A 23,083-nucleotide genomic window follows, 5' to 3' on the forward strand; every position below is an offset into this window, starting at 1 on the left:
TAGCAATGGAAAGAATATTATGGCCCAGCTGGTTTGACTCAGTGGATAAAGTGTTGGCCCAAGGACTGAGGGGTCACAGGTTTGATTCCAGTCAAGGAAATGTACCTCGGGTGCAGACTTGATCCCTGGCCCCAACAGGGCACATGAGGGTAGCAACCAATTGATGCTCACATCCATGTTTCTCTCTGTCTCTCTCCCCCTCCCTTCCAATCCTATATAATAAAAGGCTAATATGCAAATTGTCTCCTTGACAGGGAGTTTGACCAGGGGGCTGGGCTGGCTGGCCAACCACCCACAACCCCTCCCCCTGGTCCGCCAACCACTTGTGGCCCTCCCCCCAGCCAACCCGGCCCGATCAGCCCCAATTGGGGCGGGACAGCCTAACCTCACCCGTGCATGAATTCGTGCACCGGGCCTCTAGTCTCTATAGAAAATCAATGGAAACACATTCTCGGGTGAGGATTAACAACAAAAGGAATATTCTGCTCTAAATTAAAAGAATACTTCAGTATATCTTATACACATCATATATGAATTTACCTAACTAGAACTCAAAACATACAATAAAACAAAAGACCAGCTAGTGGTTCTCAGGAAAGATTCAAATATATCATCTGTTCAAAAACCAAAGCAGCAAGCACCCAAACATAGGAAAAGAACAGAACTCTGGGAACTGTGCATGGGGAATGATGTGAGTGAAATACTGCCCTAAGATAATACTGTGGTTCTGACATGACAGTGGAAGTGAAGAAGTATGAGGACTTTTATAAAGTTTTAAAAATAAGTCATAGTTCCATTTTAATATAATGTTATTTGTTTAAATGTGGCTTATAATACAATTAATTTTGTATTATAATCACTACCTAAGAGTCACTATTAGAAACAGGATAGTTACATATGCTACCCCATCCCAACTCCTGATCTAGCAAACAAGTTCCTCTTAAGTAAGCCCTTTGTAACACCTTTCCTGATCAACCCACCTCCTCTTAAATCAAATTAACTTCAATATGATACTTCCTCTAGACCCGCCGTGCTTTCCAGCTATTTCCTTGCACAGGATTCCAGACTTAAGCAACAAATGTTGACTCATGCTGCAGCATGAGCAGAGCCTGTGAGATCGGTGTCATTAGCCCCATATCACAGAGGAGGGAGCACAAGCTGAGACTGACGTGCCCAGTGGCATTCACAGCCAGAACAGCTCACTCTCAGAGGAGTGATGGTGAACGTAGCCCAGAGGAAAAACAAAGGCTGCCCCAAACAGAAACTATGACGGTACCTAGAATTTTGGAGCAGCTGGGGAAGAGGTTCAATTAATATTAATAACTTCTTCATTGTCACTTAACATCATAAACAGAAATTACACTATATTCTATCATTAAAATTTAAAGGTAACAGCCCAGCTGGTGTGGCTCAGTGGCTGAGCATCGACCTATGAACCAGGTCACAGTTTGATTCCCAGTCAGGGCACACACCCGGGTTGCAGGCTCAATCCCCAGTAGGGGGAATGCAGGAGGCAGCCGATCAATGATTCTCTCTAATCACATGTTTCTATCACTCTCTCCCCCTTCCTCTCTGAAATAAAAATATATTTTTTTAAAAATTTAAACGTAATAAAAACCATAATGTACCTTACCCTTTTCATAGAAAAAATGATGTTACAAACACATTCACACTCATTGACTCTGAAAAGACATAGTAAACTGGTATGATTCTACATAAGTCCTGGTGAGTGGAAGTATAAAGACATAAATGAAAATCTGGTGGTTGTAGTAAATAATAATAAGAGTGAATTTTGTGGGGATTATGTAAGTGGGCTGCTGCCTAGACAGATTTAGTTTTAAAATATGAAACCTCAATCCAGGCACTTTAACCAAGAGAATATACCACAAACCTAAGCACCTAAATTATATGATGATACATTCTGACATCTACACATAATTTAGTCACAGTAAAAATGGTTACATAGTAAGTTCCCTACCAATCTTGAAAACTGGGGTAACTTAAGAACGTCTTTCCCATGCAAAAATATGCACTGTACTTAGTAAATAACATTTAAATGATAGGGTGTTTAAAATCTAATATAAACACATTTTTCTGTGTGAAATAGTATTTTTTTTAATCCTCACTCGAGGATACTTTTTCTATTGATTTTATTTATTTATGTTTTTAGAGATAGGAGAATAGAGGGGGAGAGACAAAGAGAGAGAAACATCTATGTGAGAGAGACACATCGACTGGTTGCCTCCTGCACCCGCCCGACTAAGGCCAGGGCTGGAGCCTGCAACCAATGTACATGCCCTTGACTGGAATCGAAACCAGGTCCCTTCAGTCCACGGGCCGACACTCTATCCCTGAGCCAAAACGGCCAGCACTATGTGAAATGGTCATTAGTTTGGTACAAATCAACAACACAGTAGGTCCTCAGGTTACCTCGGAGATCCGTTCCTACGGCGACGTAACACGATTATCGCCTAAGTCGGAACCACCTACGTCACTCACATGGAGCACATACACAGCAGTAATGAAGTGAAACAGTAAAAAAACTTAAAAGAAAGATAACAATTCCTGACCTTTACTTGTGGTAAATAAATAATAAAAAACATAAAGCACATATGCACATACATCGAAATGATGGAAGTATTTTCATAAATAAATGGGAGATGGCAACATAACCACGAAACGACGTATGTGGAGTCTGATGTAACCCGAGGACTGCCTGTATTCCAATGCTACTGCTGCTCCAACAAAAGCACCAAGATGTACAGTTCTACAATCTACATCCTTTCTTAAAGGTTTTCAAGGTTCGCCCGGCCGGCATGCTTCCATAGCTGAGGATCAACCAACGAACCAGGAGGTCACGGTTCAATTCCCAGTCAGGGCACACCCCCAATTTGTGGGCTCAATCCCTATTAGCGGGTATGCAAGAGGCAGCTGATAAGTGATTCTCTCTCATATTTTAGGGGGGAAAAGGCTTCAAGATTCTCAAAAACACTCAAAACTACCATGAACCTATGAAGATTTCAATGAAAAAACATGATTACATTTATTTCTATATGAAAGCTCTACAGAACTAGCAGTGCCAATGTGAAGACACTGTTTGCCTATAATGTGTCTTATCTAACGGGCTAAACATTTTGAATCCTCTTTTCATGTGACACTACACAAAAGTGCTCTGGACTTATTTGTAGGTATTCATAGTACGTCTTAGCTACAAGCCTAACTTTTCTGGTTTTAAAACTTACTCAGTTTTTTACCAAATGATAAAAAGAATTAAGTATTATTCAGTATTAAGGAGAATATCCAAAATTTATTATTCAAGGTGAAGATACAATAGAAGAAGCCTATCTTGCAGTTTATTGGGAAACAAATTTTGTTCTGAAGACCTCTATATATTTTGTAAATATATTTATACTGATTTCAGACAGGAAGGGAGAGGGAGAGAGAGACAGAAATATCAATGATGAGAGAGCATCATTGACAGGCTGCCTCCTGCACGCCCCACACTGGGGATCAAGCCTGCAACCCAGGCATGTGCTCTGACCAAGAATCGAACTGTGACCTCCTGGGTTCATAGGTCAATGCTCAACCATTGAGCCACACCGGCCATGCAAGAAGACCTCTATATTTTAAAGGTATTCCAAAAATATCTGATTTTAAAAAATTACCATTTTGCCCAGCCGGTGTGACTCAGTGGTGGAGTGTCAACCTATGATTCTGGAGGTCACGGTTCAATTCCTGGTCAGACCACCTGTTCAGGTTGCAGGCTCAGTCTGGGCATGTTTAAGAGGCAACCAATTGACATCTCTCTCTCACATCAATGTCTCTCTCGTTCTCTCTCTCTTTCCCTCTCTCCCTCCCTCCCTCCCTCCCATCCTGTCTTAATGGAAAAAATATCCTCTGGTTTGAATTGACAAAAAAATTAAGTTAAATTAAAAAGTTGCCATTTTTAAAGTCAAAAAACTATAAAAACTACCTCATTGATCACAGATATTCTTTTATGTACTGTGGTGCTTACTTTAGAATATATGTGAAATTAAAATATCATTAAAAGTGATGCTTTTAAATCAAAAATCTTTAGCCATCACTTGGACTGCTCAGGAAGAAAAGAATCACTGACGCTCTCCACCATACCTCAGGCCAGGTACCTAGCCAGGCACATAGCACACAAAAATTACTGGGATAAATGAATTCAAATTTCCTTTCAGTTATCTTTGATGCACACGTCTAAGTTGGAATGGAACTGTGAAAACATGGTCTTTTGCCTGAGGTCAAGAAATTTTACAATTATAATTTTTAATTGTAAGGTACATAAAAGTTCATAAATATTAAAAAATTTTAAAAGTCCCTTTGATATTTATTGCTTTGCATTAACATAGGCATTACAGAAAATGAACAGCTGACTCTTCCCAGATGTAAAAAACACACTCCTGAAGCACTGAAAACTAATTCCTACACACTAAATTTAGCGCAGTAACCCTAGGATTAATGCAGGAAAACTCAATCACCTTATTTCTAAAAAAAAATATAGGACTCATGGAGAGGAAAGGAACCCATAAGTACACACAATTTAAGAAAAAGAATATTACTACTTTTGAGAAGTCCCTGTGTATTCCTTCCTGGATGCATCTGACTGTGATTTTTAATAAATGCAAAGATTTTGTGGTTTAGCAGTGTATTCTGTTCTCTTTATAACTAAAGCGATCAGAGCACTGTAGATGCTTCTCAGAAATTCCTGAAATCTGATTTAAATCAAACTTTAAAACGGTTTTCTAGTGTATCATAAAAAGGTGAGTGAAAGACAAAAGCTAATTAAAAGAAAAACAGTATTGCCCTAGCTGGGTTGGCTCAGTGGATAGAGCATTAGCTTGGGGACTGAAGGGTCCCAGGTTTGATTCTGGTCAAGGGCACATGCCCAGGTTTCGGGCTCGATCCCCAGTAGGGGGCATGCAGGAGGCAGCCAATCAATGAGTCCCTCTCATCACTGATGTTTCTATTTCTCTCCCTCTCCCTTTCTCTCTAAAATAAATAAAAATACTTTTTTTAAAAAGAGCCCTAACCGGTTTGGCTCAGTGGATAGAGCATCGGCCTGCAGACTGAAAAGTCCCAGGTTCAATTCCAGTCAAGGGCATGTACCTTAGTTGTGGGCACATCCCCAGTAGGAGGTGTGCAGGAGGCAGCTGATGGATGTTTCTCTCTTATAGATGTTTCTGTCTATCCCTCTCCCTTCCTCTCTGTAAAAAATCAATAAATTTTAAAAATAAATAAATAAATAAAAATAAATAAAAAAGAAAAACAGTATCTATTGTGGTACTTAACCACTGATAAATATTTTTATGATACCATTTTTTAATCGTATACTTTTAATAAAGGTCCTACCTACTAAAAATATATTAGATATATTTATCTAATTTTATCCCCTCTTTACAAAGCTCTGCATTTTTAACTTTAAAAATTATCAAAGATCTAATTAGCTGGGAAGTTCTATAATATAACAGGGTAGCTAAATCAGCAGCAAATGGAAATTTAAGTCTCATCATTCAAAATTAACTCATGCAGACAGTTACAGAATATTTAATAAATGTAAAGACGCAAAGGTTCTTTCTGAAAATTGCTGCCTACATTATTAATCATGGTAATTTGTCACTCTCAAAAAACTGTAATCTTTCTATACAAGTGTCTGGGAACTGCCATCAACACAGCTGAAACTGAATATGACGGCAGCAACATGCAGCTCTGCCACCCCAAGAAAGCCACAGACCTCTTTCCAACAAGTTTTTTTTATATTATGTGCAATATTTAGAACACGTGCAAAGATAGAACAATGAAAGCCAAGTATAAAAATCTAAAACAATTCCTGTAAAACTGTTACTGTACCATGTGAAATAAATATTTTAGGACCTTACTAATCTCTTTAAATAATATGCTTTACAAGTAAATATTAAGTCTTTTTCCCTTTCATAATATACTCATTATTTACAGAGGAGAACCTACCATAACCCAGTCTTTTTAGGAGAGAAGAGTGAAAAGATCCTTAAATCGATTTTCTTCAAAATAAGGAAACCCAGACAGAGAAAATAGGTGTCCCTATGTAACAGGTGTACACGTGGTTGGTTGGATGATTAAATGAGATGTGCCTGAAGTGATTTGTGTTTTTTAATATATTTCATTGACTTTTTTACAGAGAGGAAGGGAGAGGGATAGAGAGTTAGAAACATCGATGAGAGAGAAACATTGATCAGCTGCCTCCTGCACACTCCCTACTGGGGATGTGCCCACAACCAAGGTACATGCCCTTGACCGGAATCGAACCTGGGACCCTTGAGTCCGCAGGCCGACGCTCTATCCACTGAGCCAAACCGGTTAGGGCCTGAAGTGCTTTTAATATTAAACACACTATGTTACTGAAAGGAATTATTCCGATACAGACTATTTTAAAGGAAGACGGGTGTTTCTGTTTTCATTGTGGGGAGAATGAACAGGATTTTGTGGAATATTTTGTGAAAAAAGTAACTACGGTCCTTTAAATCATAAACCACATGGCTTATCAATTTTCCTTTAATAAGTTAAATTATTTCCAATAAGAAATATCAGAGACTTTTGAAACCCTCAGATTTTGTAAACATGTCTTCACACAGTTCAGAAGCACACTGCTAAACCACAAAAATCTTCACAGAGGGGTTGATCTCATTAAACACAGTCAAATGCAATCAGGAAGGAATGCACAGGGACTTCTCAAAAGTACTAATAAGCACCAGCTGGTTTGGCTCAGTGGATAGAGCGTCTGCCTGCGGACTGAGGGGTGCTGGGTTCGATCCCTACCTAGTAGGGGGCATGCAGGAGGCAGCCAATCAATGATTCTTTCATCAATGATGAGAGGGAATCATTGATGTTTCTGTCTCTCTCTCTCCCTCTCCCTTCCTCTCTAAAATCAGTAAAAATATATATTTTTTTAAAAGTACTAATAAAAGAGCAGATTTTTGTGGATGACCTGCTGCTTTCCCATACTGCTGGCAGTATTGGAATAAACGCTCATATACGATTCAACCCTGTCTCTGCTTAATTGGCTCAAGTAGTGACAGGCAGCCCAGTCCCATTGATTGTCCAGTTACATATTCTGGCGGCCACCAAGGGATGTAAGTGAGAGACTCCTCTGGGGAGGACCAGATATGTATAAGTGCCCTCCAGCAGGCTGCACAAATAGCAGTGCCCAAAGGACATTCTGACCTGGCTAGGAGTTGTAGGCCCCCAGGACCTGGGAGTCAACCTTGGAACCATTCCATTCAAGAACTGCCAAAGATTAACAACCTTGTTGCCCAAACAATGGAGTGCCATCCCAGCCTCCTACTTCCCCAGGCCTGTAATCCCTACTTCCCCATGTAATCCTTGTCCTATCCTATATAAGCAGCTGGTTTATGGGGCTGCAGAGCAGAATTTTGTGAATGACCTGCTGCTCTCCCACGCTGCCAGCAGGATTAGAATAAACGCTCATATGTGATTTAAAAAAAAAAAAAGTACTTATAATACTTTTTCTTAAGTTGTGTGTACTCAAGGGTTCATTTCTTCTCCATGAGTGCTATATTTAAAAACTGAACACACATCTTACTTTCTGAATAAGTCTCAATAGACTCCTTATGTCCATGTTCTATTTATATAACCTAGTATGTATCTTATAACCCATTTGTAGTTTGAACTATTCCTGTGTTAAATTTTTTGTTGTTAAATATATAATACACTGAAAATCTATAACCTCTATGAAAAGTTTTTAAAAAGAACGGTAAAATGAACTTAAGTAACTAAATGAGTTGCCTGGTCCATGCCCCTCTGTTCTTCAAAAAACTCTACAATTCGGTCATCACAGCTCAGGAAAACATTATTGCTGTTGTTACTTTTAAAAGGTCAAAACGGCAGTTTAACATAGTGGTTTGAGAGTGTGAACTCTGGAGCCCAACAACCTGGATTCAAATATGACCTTGGGCGAGGTTTACTTAACTTTTCCCCAACTAGGTTACTCAGTTGCAAAATGTGGACAAAAGTACTTATTTCACAGGGTTATTAGGCAGATTAAATGAGGAAGATTACTATGCCTGGTTCATAATAAGTGTAATGTGTCAGCTATTATTGTTAAAATCAGGAAGGAAAGACAAAATTCAAGTGTGTGAGACTTGCAGCCTGAATTCTTTTTACGAGTATTATGCTTTTTACTAAAATTGACTTCAGTATTTTTACCAACTCCATTTTTTCAACGCTTCTCATTTACAGGTTAGCTGGTCGTAAGTGATCTAACTACACTGATAAAACTACATTTCTATCACTAGCATGACTCTTCTCCCATACTATCCATCTTAAATGTGTGAAAATATTACCTTCCCTATTGAACTTTAAGCAGCACGAAAGGGGTCAAAACTAGTTTTAAAAAAAAAAAAACTTGTACTTATGGTAGTATGTATAGTGTATGTTAATTAAACAAATCCATTTTAATAGGTCTATTTAACTTTGAGTCAAATGCATTAGCATCAGTAATCTAGAGCAGGGGTGGGGAACATCTGACCTGTGGGCCGTATGCAAAATCATTCGGTTTGGCCCTGCCAAGGCATTAGGGGTGAGTTAATTAAATGTTTGGCCAAATATAGCAGGCTAGATTTTAAATTGATAATTTTGTAGAGCCTGCAAATGATGTTAAAAACATCCAAATGCCTCTTGGAAGAAAAAAGGTTCCCCACCCCTGATTTAGAAGCTCATGTACTCCTGGTGCTTAAATGTTATTTTAATTCCAGTCCATAAATTGAGTGCTGCAATTTATATGAAGGACAGAATGTGCATAAGTGATGCTGACTTACATATGGGTGGATATACATATACATGGTACTTTTCAATGCTGCACTATATTCAATTTACTAAATGTCTGTCTGTTTTTCCGACCTATGAACCAATCATCAAGACCTTTTGAGTAGCAAATCTCCTGACAATAGATCTATGCTCATTATAACCTTAAAAATACTGATTACTTTTTCTCATGTAACTTCTTCCTTTTCCAAGAAGCCTACAAACAATTTCAGGAAGGACATCAAAAAGCAACTGTAAATTCTGCACTCAATAGTACGGTATCTGGCTTCTATTATGCATAGGAACCCTTGTATGCTCACAGCTGGAAGATTACACTAAAAGACGTGCCAGCTGTCTTCAAGTACTCCAAGGAGCCATGGAGAAGAGAGTACAGACGTAATTCTTCATGTTCCAGAGGCAGGATAAGTTGTAAGGAAACAGATTTCTGAGAGAGGAAAAGAACTCTCTGAATTAGAGTAATGTAAAATTGGAAAAGGGAATCATGTAAGGCAGTGAATACTATTATAACTAAAAATGTTTGAGTAGAACACTGACATTTAGGAACGATGTGGAAAAGGTAAGTATTTAATAAAGAGTTGGACTACATGATCGCAAACCTCTCCTTCAATTAAAATGTTCTTGAATTTTAGTAATACTTAATCCCAAGTGATGGTCTAATGGACAACACTAACATGCTATAGGCATATGCGTACCTGCCCGATGTTGCAGTGTATGTGGGCTACATGATTATGACCCCTTCACCTGGGGCAACTGACATTTTAGAAGTTGCAAGATCCTATCCTTATTGTTTGGAATTCTATCATTCCATGATCCCCAACCCAAGTGAAAGATGGGAAAATTATAAGAACATTAATTTTATTATTTTATAAACATTTCTAAAATTCAGAAAAAAATTTTTAAATGAGGAAATATGGGTAATCTATATATATAAAAGCCTACTATGCATATTGTCAACCAGGAAACCAGGAGTTCAATCGCTCGCTATGACGTACGCTGACTACCAGGGGACGGCGCGGAATGAAGGAAGGCCCCAGCCAGCAGCTGGCAGCCAGGAAAGGGAGGCCCCAGCCGGCAGCCAGAAGGCTCTGATTGGCCCTGATCGCCAGCCAGGCCTAGGGGCCCTACCCATGCACGCATTTCATGCATCGGCCTCCAGTTGAAGTATAATAACTTAACCACCACACCAGATCTACTATTATATTAAAACTACTTGGGTGGTATAAATAACATGGTTTAAAACAGTTATATTTAGCCCTACCTGGTTTGGCTCAGTAGAGAGAGCATTGAACTGCAGACTGAAGGGTCCTGGGTTCAATTGCAGTCAAGGGCACATGCCTGGAATTGTGGGCTCGATCCCCAGTAGGGGGCGAGCAGGGGGCAGCTGATCAATAATTCTCTCTTATCAATGTTTCTATCTCTCTCTCCCTCTTCCTTCCTCAATGAAATCAATTAAAAAAAATTTTTTTAAACAGTCATATTTACTCCATATACTGAGATACTAAGAAAAATATCATAAAAATAAAGTGAAAAAAAATTTTTAGGCAAAAAACATGGCCTGGCCAGTATGGCTCAGTTGGTTGGAGCATCATCCCATATATCAAAAGGAGGCAGGTTCTATTCCAGGTCAGGGCACATACCCAGGTTGAGGGTTCGATCCCCAGTCGGGGCATGCGTGGAAGGCAACTGATTGATGTTTCTTTCTCACATTGATGTCTGCTGTCTGTCTTTCTTTCTCCCCTGCCTTCCTTTTCTCTAAAATTATATTTTTAAGCAAAAAACATGAATTACCTAGAACATATATCCTATAAGTACATGAAGGTATATTATTATACTTTTATGCCTCTTTGCAATTTCCACAGTAAAACTTAAAAAGAGCACCCACATTTTAAAAAAATGAAATTCAACTCTCAAATCAATATAAACATGATAGTGGGGTCTTTTTAAGCTATAGGAAGAACAGAAATGGGTTAGTATCCACTTAACTATATCCAAATTCACTTGGACTCAAATCTGAAAATATTTAACTGCTATTTAATACCTCACATACAGAGGAAATTGCAGAGGAAAAGTTCTTAAGCACTATTTAGAAATAGTTTCATTACTAAAATTGAATAACACTTCATTAGAACTTGGATTTGAAAAATGTTACTACATAACAGGCTTGTTTGTTTTTTTAATCCAAGATGCACAGTAGCTTTATATCTGACTTCAGGTATTATAGTCTTAATCTACTATAAAATTAATTGTTCTTGATAGTTTAGAATTGCTTTTAAATAAAATTATTTTGTTTCCTCTGTATTTCTTAGAATTTCCAAAGCCTAGAAAAAGGTGTTTATCTAATTTCTGTTTAACAGCTAAAACTTCTACTAATAGTGAAGAAAGAAGAAACATTAGTGTAGTATTAGACTAGGAGTGAAGTGGTAAGATTCTAGTCCTGGCTCTGAACTTACTTTACACTGAACATGTCACTTAAGCCTTCCAGGTCATAGTACTCACCCATAAAATAATTCAAACCTGATGACTTCAGAGATTGCACCCAGTCTCTGAGGCTGACCTTCATAGTGCGTGCACACTTTCACTGTGATGGTACTCCATCCTTACACTAGTTATCGCACACAATACTACGGATGAACCCACATAAAATGTGCAAGGCCAGGAATGTTTAAGCAAATGTGATTTTTTAAATACACTGTACTGAAATATGGGTTAGATATCAAGGGCATTTATTTTCTTGTCTAGAATGCATTGACACTATATGCTGCAAATAAAGCTCTGAAGTTATAAAACACTTACAAATCAACCAACACAACTAATCCTGCTGACTTTTGAACAGAAAGGAAAATCTCTGAGTAATAATTTCTTGACACCCAATACCTGTGGCACCTATACACCCATGGAAACTGTGTTACTTTTATGGCATAATGACACCAAGAGCATGAAATAGAATGTACTCTTGGTTAAATCAGGGCAGGTGCAAATTAAGCACTTGAGAAAACGACCTTCCTAGTTAGTAATAAACTAATGAGATTTCGTTAAAAGTGTAAATGTTTATGTCTAAATGTTTATATTGCATATAGAAAACACAAAGTTAATTCCCTAACCTCTAGCACCACTTAACTTCCATAAATGGTGTTGATGTGTTGCTGGTATTTCAAAAGCCCCACTTTATGAAGTCTAAAACTGAGCTAATCCAAATGAAAATATAGACTTCTTTTTTAAGATGGAGTGATTAATAGATGTTAGTTCATAACTATGAAATCAATAAAAGTAAACAAGGACCCTCCAAATTTTAGTAACAAATGGGCCATGTAGTACAAATGTGATATAATGAAAAAACAAGCTTTCAGAAATATCAACACTAAGAAGTAGAGCTATTGATACATCAGTTAATTGCAAAAAGACTGCCAAGAGAATGTGAGCTATCTAAATAAAATTATAGTGTCAGTATGTTGGAGAAAGGTATCCAGGGTACCAGACATGAAAAGGAATATAGCCCTAAAAAATGCATACACATAAGCAAGTAATTGGGGGAAAGGAATAGAAGAAAGGAAACACCTATGTTTAATTTATAGCTCAAAGAATTCAAAGATGATATTAATAGTAAAAATCTACAAAGTGACTTTGAACCAGAGGGTTTAGGTTTCTTTAAAGAGCCTACGACAGCCCAGCCGGTATGGCTCAGTGGTTGAGTGTCGACCTATGAACCAGGAGGTCAAGGTTCGATTCCCGGTCAGGACACATGCCGGGGTTGCGGGCTCCATCCCCAGTGTGGGGCGTGCAGGAGGCAGCCGATCCATGATTCTCTCTCATCATTGATGTTTCTCTCTCCACCTCTCCCTTCCTCTCTGACATCAATAAAATATATTAAAAAAAAAAAAAAGCCTACGACAGTGTATATGTGAGAAAACTGAATGGAGATGTAAGCTAGTATTGTGGTATTGTGATTTAACCACAAATGCCTTCCTATGTAAATATTCCAATGAGTACTGTTAGTACACATACCTCGGAGAATTCTTTCCTCATGGCAACGAAGAAAGTCCCAGATTCTAACAGTGCCGTCATCAGAGCATGTAGCAAATTTATTATCCGTGGGTGAGAAACTGTTACATGAAGACACACAGCAGGGGAAAGAAGTCAGCATTTAACAGATTATCTGTGCTTCTCAGAAAGGGAAAAATAAAAACACTGTGCTGCCTTATAAATAGAAGAGGGAAGTATCCACCCGTGAAGATGCAACATAAAGAGAATGTTGTCAGCTAACCATGGCATCTCATCAAAAGAATTTAATACAGTAGTTGCTTCTTAATTTCCAATCATTAATATTCAGAGCACTTTACAAGTGTATTACTACTACTGCTATTCATTCACACTTCCCACAATACAGGATTTCCTGTTGTACCAACAGAAAACATGGAGCTAATTTAAGTGTAGAAACTAATTGAATCCCATTTTTGCAATATTCCTGTAAACAATCTTTTAAATCACGAAAGAATACTGCTCAAAAAATTAGCATCAGCTTCCACCTCAGACACTTCATGAAATGATAAACTGAAAAAAGCTGGACAGGATTTTTAAAGACTGGTGCTAAACATTCCTACATATGATGTTTCCGATTTATTTAAAAAGTCTACGGAAAACTTTCCCATCTCCTTTCTGGCAAGCTATCTTGTGAATATTGCACCTTTTGACAAAAAAGTTAGCATAGGGACATTCAGACTTGTGTGTAAAGCCCAAGAATCTGCTGCAAAGGAGAGAGCCATTTTTCCCTCCGTCGTGGAAGATCCTCAAGTTTCTAACTTAACTCTAAGAACTCCCTTGAACTTTTTAATCCGATGACTAAGTGACCAACTGTGCAAACTCAATGTATGGGCAGGACACCACAGCAAAGTCATCGCAGAGGCATGTTTATCCACCAAGTTTTGTTCAGATTCTGAAAGTAGAAACAGTGACTGCAGTGGATGATGTTTCTATAAAGATGTCAACCTCTCGCCACACGGGTGGCACAGCTACGGAGAATGCTGCTCAGCTTTATTCTGAGGATGCAGCAACTCTTCAGGCTGGTTTGTGAAGCTTTCTTTTTCCAGTTTTACTGCACATATCTCATCGATATGCACAAATACATACAGCTCACTGAAAATATTGTAAACTGCACTTATTACACATTTGCTCTGTCGGTACCAGCAGTGAACTGGAAGAAAAGTCCTAGAGTCTTCTTACCAATGACCTGCTCATAGTTTCAAAGCTTGAAGAACCCGTTCATTAATCCATTAATGATTGCCACATCCAGAGCTACTTGTGAGAGTTCTAGACCTATGGTACTTTCCTTTGAAGTCATGGCATAACCAAGCCAACCAGGTCTTCACTTAAGCCTGTTTTCTTGTATTTTGTGTGAACTCTGAAAGTGTTTCTGTAGGCTTTAGATTTTATTCAGTTGCATAATTAAAGACTGAGTTCTTTATTTGGAATGAAATATTCTTGTCTTACACAGTAAGTAATAAAAAGAAGTAACGTATACACATTATTAACCATAAATGAAAAGAGAAAAAACCAGTGCAAAATGTGGCAGACAATACATCTCTAACATATTGTAAAGGCAGATACCAGGACAAAACTACTTCAGAAAGGCGCCAGCAAAATGGTGAATGTGTGAAAACAAAGAAAAATATTGTGTTCATAGGGTGCAGAGAATTTCCCAGAATCTGACAGAGCCCATGCATCTCTGCATCCAGAATACACTTAGAGAATAATTTAACCATGACAATAGGGACTACAGAAAATGGTATATTGTGTATAAACCTGGCCTCTCTAATCGCCTCCTTATGTGCCTGGAACATCTTGACGTTGTTCATGTTCGATTGCCAATATTTCACATATCCTCCGTGGTCTGCTGTCAACATCCACATGTCATTATGTGACCAAGTCATGGCCCTCACTGGGCTATCGTGAGCCTATGAAAACAAAACATTTGTAAACATTACATACAAGATGAAAGGCTTCACAGGAGCATTTATTAACTCACAATGATTTGCCTAAGTGTAAGTTTAAAATGCCAATAAATTTACTATATCTCAAGTTCTTTACAGTACCACAGAATGATGCTGCCATCTGATGATCACTGTTACCTGTAGTATTGTTTCAAAATTGAAAGTGAGTCCATTCCACAAGGTGAACTCTCCACTAGAAGCTCCAGTGACCAACCGTCTTCCCTCTGGAGTCCACTAGGGATGGAAAAAAAGACAGGTTATACAAAAGGCCACAAACCCTCAACCTTAATTAATTTTTAAAACACTAAGAAAGTCTTTATTTACAAAATGTATTTTGTAATAATCAATATTAAGTAGATGATACCGACTTTCACTTAAGTGTAGCTCAGATTTATAAGCAAGTATTTTGTCAGAAAAAAAAACTTTATTAACACAGTGCAGGAAAAGCTCTAGCACTTTAGCTCATTAACGGAATTAAAAATAGTTAAATACATTATAAGCAAGCACCTTGCTAAGCTACACAGGCCTAAGCACTCTAAGGAGCATTTCAAAACAAAATGTGCATAGACTTCATTTTCCTATTGGCAGGCTGACATAAATAAGATGGTCAATCACCAGAAAAACTCAAAGCCTGAATGAAGGATTTCAACTACTAAACCAATTCAGACAGAAAAGTTACCATGGTTTTATGGAAGAAAAAAAAATTAACAATAAGTACCAATTTAAGGACATCAAAGCTATCAAATTTTTACTGGCAAATAAATGTACTAACAAAACAAAAACAAAAAAGCTTTTTAAAGCTCTCCTTCATTCACAGTACCATGCAGTAACAAGTCTTATGCTGATCTCTCAAAAAAAAAAAAGTAGTACAGCAGATTTCATGACAAACACTACACCAATATTTTAATGCTACAATTTTCCTTCTGTAAAAAAATCTGGGATGTTTATAAACTCAAAAAACATATTTTTGCAACTCTGGCTGCTGTGACTCAGTTGGTTAGAGCATCATCCAGTACACCAAAAGATAGTGTGTTTGCTTTTCAGTCATGGCACAAACCCAGGTTTTAGATTCGATCCCCGGTTGGGGTGCTTGTGGGAGGCAACCCATCTAAGTTCCTCTCTCACACTCATGTTCTTATGTTCTCTCTCTCTCTGTTTTCCTCCCTCCCTTCCTCCCTCCCTCTCTTCCTCTCTCCTTCCCCAACCCCTTCTTCTTTCTGTTAAATCAATAAAAATATACCATTAGATGAGAAATAAATATATATTCTTTAAAAACACGTATTTTTTTTTATTTTCAAGTTTCTATGATAGATTACACAACTCATTTTCCTTAGAAGATGCAAATACACAACTGTCAATATAACAATCCTATTTTCCAAAATAAAAACTGTGACACAGAGTTAAAAAATACAAATTGCTTATAGGAATAGCAGGATGAGATACATAAAATGAAGACTATTCGGTAAATTATAAGACATATATGACAATCTGGCTTTTCATTGCTTACCTGCAGATTATGATTTGAATTATTATGAATAAAATCCTCCTACTTTCCTAGTTTCTGTTATCTGCTATGGATCCCAACCCAGTAAATACTACAGGCAACCCAACTGTAGACACAAGACCCACAGTTTATATGTCTTAATACCTTGTAATCTGGACTATGCCTCTATGTGCAAATTTCTCCTAGGATCCCATAGATCCCAAAATGAGAAATTTACCATGTTACAAGATACAGGATAGAGTATGCTCAGATTCTATTCATTTCAAAAAGGTTTTCAGTATTATGCTAACAGGATATTAAAATAGCTGCAAACAAAATCATCCTACACACTAGTTGGCTCTACTAACACAAAAACCATTGAAATAAGGTCTTCTTTACAGATGTATCTACTGATATATGCCTCTGAAGCAAAAAGGAGGCCTTATAGTGACTGTAACATTTTTATGGAGCTCAAACCAGCATCTCTTCCAGTCCCTCTCAGGTCTCCATACATCTCACCTCCCTAATATCAGAGGACTTACTGATTTTGCTCATTTGCCACATATTTGCTATGGTTGTCTTTTCCCTGTCCTAGTTTTCTGTTTGTTTGTTTGTTTTTGGTGTGTTTTTTTTCCAATTCTTACTTGCTCAACTTTGACTACTAACTAGCTTGGGAGACAGAAATGGGAAGACTTTTTTTTTAATACAAAATGCTTCAAATGTCAGTATTTTGAATCATGTCAATGTACCATTTGTTTTAAAACTACACTTTAAAAATTTCAGTAAAAATGTATTGAATACCTACTATGTATCTTCGGAACTGACAATTAAGGTCTACCATTTGTCTTCAGCTCTTCTCAAGTATTTTGCTTCCTAGTAACACCTAAACGTTTTCATTCACCTTGAGATGCTGCTTTCTAAATTCTAAACAACAAAAGCATTCCTATTCAAGAGCAATTCCTATTCAAAAGGTCTCCAAGTCTGAGACCTACTGTAATATATATTCATGGCCAGCTCAAAAAAGAATTCTATGGAAATTGCAATAAGAAGAAAATAATCCAAAAGTAATACCTTACTAAATGTGGATATAGTAGGTAATTGGGTATTCCAAAATAAAATGACTAGCAATACACTGATTTTTATCCCAGGTACACATTTAAAACAGTGTTTAATTTTCTTTGTTCTATTATATATATTTACAGACTAACTAAGGACCAACTTTGCCAAAAATATCCAAGAGAATACTTACCCTAACAACAAATACTGGACACTTTACTTTATTGGTTGATGTTCTAACAAATTTTGTTGTTACTGCATTCATAGGATTATTCAACATCCCTATAGGTGGGACCAGCTATAAAAAAAAATACATATTGGGTTTTAAGAGCTCCTGATGATGCACAGGACATAAGCCAAGGACATGCAAAGTTACTATTTCAATATTTAAAGACAAATTCAGGAATATAAAGGACTTTCAAAAATACTGTAATAATACAGCGGTTTTCAACCTGTGGGTCTCGACCCCTTTGGCAGTCGAACGACCCTTTCACAGGGGTCGCCTAAGACCTTCCTGCATATCAGATATTTACATTACGATTCATAACAGTAGCAACATTAGAGTTATGAAGTAGCAACGAAAATAATTTTATGGTTGGGTCACAACATGAGGAACTGTATTTAAAGGGCCAGAAGGTTGAGAACCACTGTAATAATAGATTAAATCCTATATAATAAAAGCCTAATATGGAAATTGTCCCCTCGGGAGTTCGACCAACTGGGAGTTTGACTGCTTGCTATGACGTGAGCTGACCACCAGGTGGCGGCATGGAACAAAGGAAGGCCCCGGCCGGCAGCTGGCAGCTGGGGGAAGGAAGGCCCCATCAGCCCTGATTGCCGGCCAGGCCTAGGGACCCTACCCGTGCACTAATTTCGTGCACCGGGCCTCTAGTTAATCTTTATTAATTGAGGAAAACTGAGATACAGAAAAGTTAAATGTCAATTATTACTAGACAAGCAACAAAATCAAGCACCAGATTCCCCCAATTCCTTTTCAAAGTCAACAATCAGCCAAATTTAAAATTAACTTTCCTATTACACAGATTTTGAGACAGTGTAATCTTTTGCTGAACACTGCTTTAAGCCCCAAATCAAAAGTTCACCCTTCATCAGATTAAAAGAAAAATTTAAGTTGAGATGAGAAAAGTCCATGTTTGAATTTGAGATCACATGTTTTCAGATTCACATATCTAAGCAAAGAGTTTTATATTAAGCAGTATAGCATATCTTATACTTACATCATTATAATAACCTGCGTCAGGCTGAATTGCCCTCATATCTCTCTGGTCTCTTTGCCATATTCTATTCTGTTAAAAAGAGATTAATTAATTAATCAATTGCTATATGAGCTCATTGTACTCAATATGAAACTAACAAAATGTAAGCTATTATTAAATGGGAGGCAAACAGGATTAAAATTTTTTCATGTTCTAAAACATATATAATAGTTGATATCTTATCCTACTGACATTGATTAGAATTTCTTCCTCTCCTTACTCACATTATCCCCAACCAATCATCCAAGATTCTCTTAACCCCAAGACATTCTCATTGACCATACACACCTTAATAGCAGGGGGTGGAAGAGTGAGTAGAGATACATTCACAATTCCTTCAAAATGCTCAGCACAAAAACAATTCCTCATATCTTGACCTTAATTTTCTTAATTCCTCTCTTCCTCTTAAACTCCCCTAGTCTAGTTTTCCAAATGAAACCCATGGAAAAAACTAAATCTGTCTTTATCTCTGAATGAATCTTTTTCTCCTATGTGCCTACAACATATTAATTCCTAAGTTGGAAATCTTTTAACATTTCATGTATTCTGTGGGTTTATCAAGTATTTCAATGCTGGCCTAGGGATTAGAGTATCCTCTTCAGAGATTTGTTGTGAACCTTTAGAACAAAACCTATTTCTAACGTTAATAATTTTTGTGAAGATAATTAATGTAGCTATTATTTTTTAAATACTAGTGACTGGCTGCACCTAAAATCCCAGTACTTTAAGCAATACAACTATAATTATTACCATTTTATTATTTTAAAAATCTTTCTCCTTTGTAAAAAAACAAAGTTTGGTCACATGAAGCACATGATCTGGACTTACCTCCAAATACTTAATTACAGACGGATTATAGTCTATCGTTTTTCGGTTTACTGCTTTTCTCATTCGTTTTCCATCAAAGGTAAGCTGCTGCATTGCTTGCTGCTGTGCAAAATCAGGTCGCTTATAAAACAGTTGTCGAGGTGCCTGATGTTGGAACCTTGGCATATGGAAAAAACGAGGAGGAGAACCAATTTCTGTAGCCATGGTGATGTTTTCGTTCTAGGACACTGGGGTATGGAAAAAGTACTTTCACTACAAATATCAGCACTGAAAACATTTTCAAATGAACATTTTTACACTTATCTTCCTTTTTCTAATATGTTTCATTTGTAGCTTTTAGTCAACCCATTTACAAAACGAACTATTAGATTTAATGGCAGAACCCAGTTGCACATTTGAAAAGGGCCAATTCATAGCATAAGTGTTAATATTAAGCACTGGCTGTAAAATTCAGCCTGGTGGAAGGAAAACCACAATTGATAACAGCCTGGGTTGAGTTAGAGTGGTTGTGTGCTATGCGTATGCGGGGTGGGCAAATGGGGGGAGGGGGGCAGAATGGGAGGATGGGAGAATGCTTTCCCTGAAAGTAGCCAGAAGTGACCTCTGAAAATGGTTTGCTAATCACTTCATCCAGAAAACCCCACAAAATCACTGAGAACTGTTCACATCTTTATATATATAATTGGTTTCAGAGAGGAAGGGAGAGGGAGAGAGAGATAGAAACATCAATGAGAGAGATCATTGATCAGCTGCCTCCTGGACACCTCCCCTGGGGTTCGAGCCCACAACCCAGACATGTGCCCTAACCGGGAATGGAAACCTGACCTCCTGGTTCATAGGTTGACGTTCAACCATTGAGTCACACCAGCCGGCGAAAACTGTTCAAATTTTTTAAATGAAGTTTTCATTAGATGTCTGATGGTATACCAAATCATTTTAAGTTTATCATAAGACCCCATTTTATCACTAAAAAATCTTAAGGGCTGACTTTTGTCCTTTTAAATTTCCTAAGAATAGTGTAGAAGGAGGAATCAACTATCCTATTTCATATGACTACTACAAGTACATACATCTAATTTCAGGCTCCAAGGACCTACCACAGAAATTCTCAGTATGTGCATTTACTTATTTATATAAGCAGCATTAAGCTAACATCTGAATAGAAAAACTGTTAAGAGCTTATAGCAGCAGTTCTCAACCTGTGGGTCGCCACCCCTTTGGGGGTCGAACAACCCTTTCACAGGGGTCGCCTAAGACCATCGGAAAACACATATATAATTACATATTGTTTTTGTGATTAATCACTAGGCTTTAATTATGTTCAATTTGTAACAATGAAAATACATCCTGCATATCAGATATTTACATTACGATTCATAACAGTAGCAACATTACAGTTACGAAGTATCAACGAAAATAATTTTATGGTTGGGGGTCACCACAACATGAGGAACTATATTAAAGGGTCGTGGCATTAGGAAGGTTGAGAACCACTGGCTTATAGTTTCAACTTTAACGCTCTCCAGTTAAACTTACATTCCAATAATATCAATGATTTAAAAACACATTCTTTAAATGTTTTTATTAATTTTAGAGAGAGAGGAGGGAAGGGGGGGGGGGAGAGAGAAACACCCATTAGCTGCCTCTTGCTTGCCCCACACCAAGGATGGAGCCCACAACCCAGGCATGTGCCCTGACCAGGAATTGGAAGTCGGCGAACTTTTGGTGTATGGGACACCCCTCAACCAACTGAGCCACCAGGGCTAAAAACACATTTTAAGTGTATTTTTTAAATTAGAGCATGAAAAACACATAAAGAATGTTGGGGGGGAGAGGGGGGAAGGGATGGGAGAGTGCTGTCCCTGAAAGTGGCCAGAGGTGACCTCTGAAAATGGTTTGCTAATCACTTGATCCAGAAAACTCCACAAAACCATGCGAATCAAAAGGTTCAAATCTTCATGTTCACTTTAAAAGCACTCTGGTGAGCCTAGCCAGTGTGTCTCAATGGTTGAGTATCCACCTATGAACCAGAAGGTCACGGTCTGATTCCCAGTCAGGGCAAATGCCTGGATTGTGGGCTTGATCCCCAGTGGGGGGCGTGCAGGAGGCAGCTGATCTATGATTCTCTCTCACCATTAATGTTTCTATCTCTCTTTCTTTCACCTTTCCTCTCTGAAATCAATAAAAATATTTCACATCCACAGAATTCAGAAAACAAAAAGCACTCGTGAAACTGCCCAAGCCATCAAAGAGTGTGCATATTGGAAAAGCCACCAAGTATCTGAAAGATGTCACTTTACAGAAGCAATGTGTGCCATTCCGTTGTTACAATGGTGGGGGTTGGTAGGTGTGCACAGGCCAAACAATGGGCCAAAAAGACTAAATTTTTGCTGGACATTCTTAAAAATGCAGAAAATAAAGCTGAATTTAAGGGTTTAGATGTAGATTCTCTGGTCATTGAGCACATCCAGGTGAACTAAGCCCCCAAGACTTGGGGTAGAATTTACAGAGCTCATGGGAAGATTACCACATACATGAGCTCCCTGCCACACTGAGAGGATCCCTACTGAAAAAGAGCAGGTGATTTCCTAAACCAGAAGAAGAGGTTGTACAGAAGAAAACGATAAACCAGAGGAAACTGAAGAAACAAAAACTTATGGCCCAGGAGTAAATTCAACATAATGTAAATACTAAAAAAAAAACAGGAAAAAGTTCACCTGAAATCGGTCTCTGCATAGGATGATGGAAATACTTCAAAAGAATTTTCAATAGAATTTAATGGTTAATTTCTCAATATAAAAATATTCTATACAAGAGTGAGCAAGTATTGACAGATTATTGAGTCGCCAATGATTTTAGAAGGTTGGTTATTTGTCATTTTTAAAGCTTAGGTGCTTTTTAAGGTAATATGGATTATTCAATTCTGGATTTCACATCCACAGAATTCAGAAAATAACTCCATGATGATAACGCTTCTAATCAGTAGCATCAAAACACTGACTATTTGGAGTGTTTACAGTAGCATATGGTTAATAAATTCCACCTCTACATATTTAAAAAAATGTTAGAAGCACTTCCACATTTTGTTTTAAAAACAGGAAAGGACCTAAAAATTTATGATTTCCTTGGTATGAAAATATTCTTAGTACTACCTACTTCCTTCATCCTTGTTACTTCAGTCTCTCCTGAAACCATCCTATATAATAAAAGGCCAATATGCAAATTGACCGAACAGCAAAACAACCGGTCGCTATGATGCGCTCTGACCACCAGGGGACAGATGCTCAACGCAGGAGCTGCCCCCTCGTGGTCACTGCACTCCCACAGGGGGAGTGCCGCTCAGCCAGAAGCTCTGAGCCAGGCTCAGGGCTGGCAAGCAGAGCAGCGGTGGCGGGAGCCTCTCCCGCCTCCGTGGCAGCACTAAGGATGTCCAACTGATGGCTTAGGTCCGCGTGGGACATCAGTCGGACATCCCCTGAGGGCTCCCAGACTTCAAGAGGGCGCAGGCCAGGCTGAGAGACGCCTCCCATCCTGAGTGCATGAATTTCATGCACTGGGCCTCTAGTGTGTAATAAGAGAATAAATATTCTGTCTAATCTCTTAGGGCTGTA

The 23,083-nt window shown here is 38.1% G+C and overlaps 1 protein-coding gene across 11 annotated transcripts in view; it reads right to left on the reverse strand.

The window, feature by feature from the left end:
• Window positions 1-23,083, reverse strand: part of WDR33 (WD repeat domain 33) — a 105,858-nt gene that overhangs the window by 42,665 nt on the left and 40,110 nt on the right. For 8 of the 11 annotated variants that reach the window (XR_002826267.1, XR_002826268.1, XR_002826269.1 and 5 more), the window contains exons 2-7: window positions 19,473-19,699; window positions 18,606-18,674; window positions 17,561-17,665; window positions 14,967-15,062; window positions 14,641-14,792; window positions 12,847-12,944 (exon numbers count right to left, since the gene is read on the reverse strand). Coding sequence is in view for 8 of the 11 variants with exons in the window: in XM_006102830.3 (XP_006102892.1) it covers window positions 12,847-12,944; window positions 14,641-14,792; window positions 14,967-15,062; window positions 17,561-17,665; window positions 18,606-18,674; window positions 19,473-19,676 (724 nt within the window). In the remaining 3 variants the exon portion in view is untranslated. Of the gene's footprint in view, window positions 1-9,212; window positions 9,269-12,846; window positions 12,945-14,640; window positions 14,793-14,966; window positions 15,063-17,560; window positions 17,666-18,605; window positions 18,675-19,472; window positions 19,700-23,083 lie in introns of those variants that run through there. The other 3 variants (XM_014468159.2, XM_023744163.1, XM_023744164.1) reach the window with 3 other exon arrangements.

The sequence above is a fragment of the Myotis lucifugus genome, unplaced genomic scaffold (genome assembly GCF_000147115.1).
Source record: "Myotis lucifugus unplaced genomic scaffold, Myoluc2.0 scaffold_433, whole genome shotgun sequence".
Taxonomy (NCBI): domain Eukaryota; kingdom Metazoa; phylum Chordata; class Mammalia; order Chiroptera; family Vespertilionidae; genus Myotis; species Myotis lucifugus.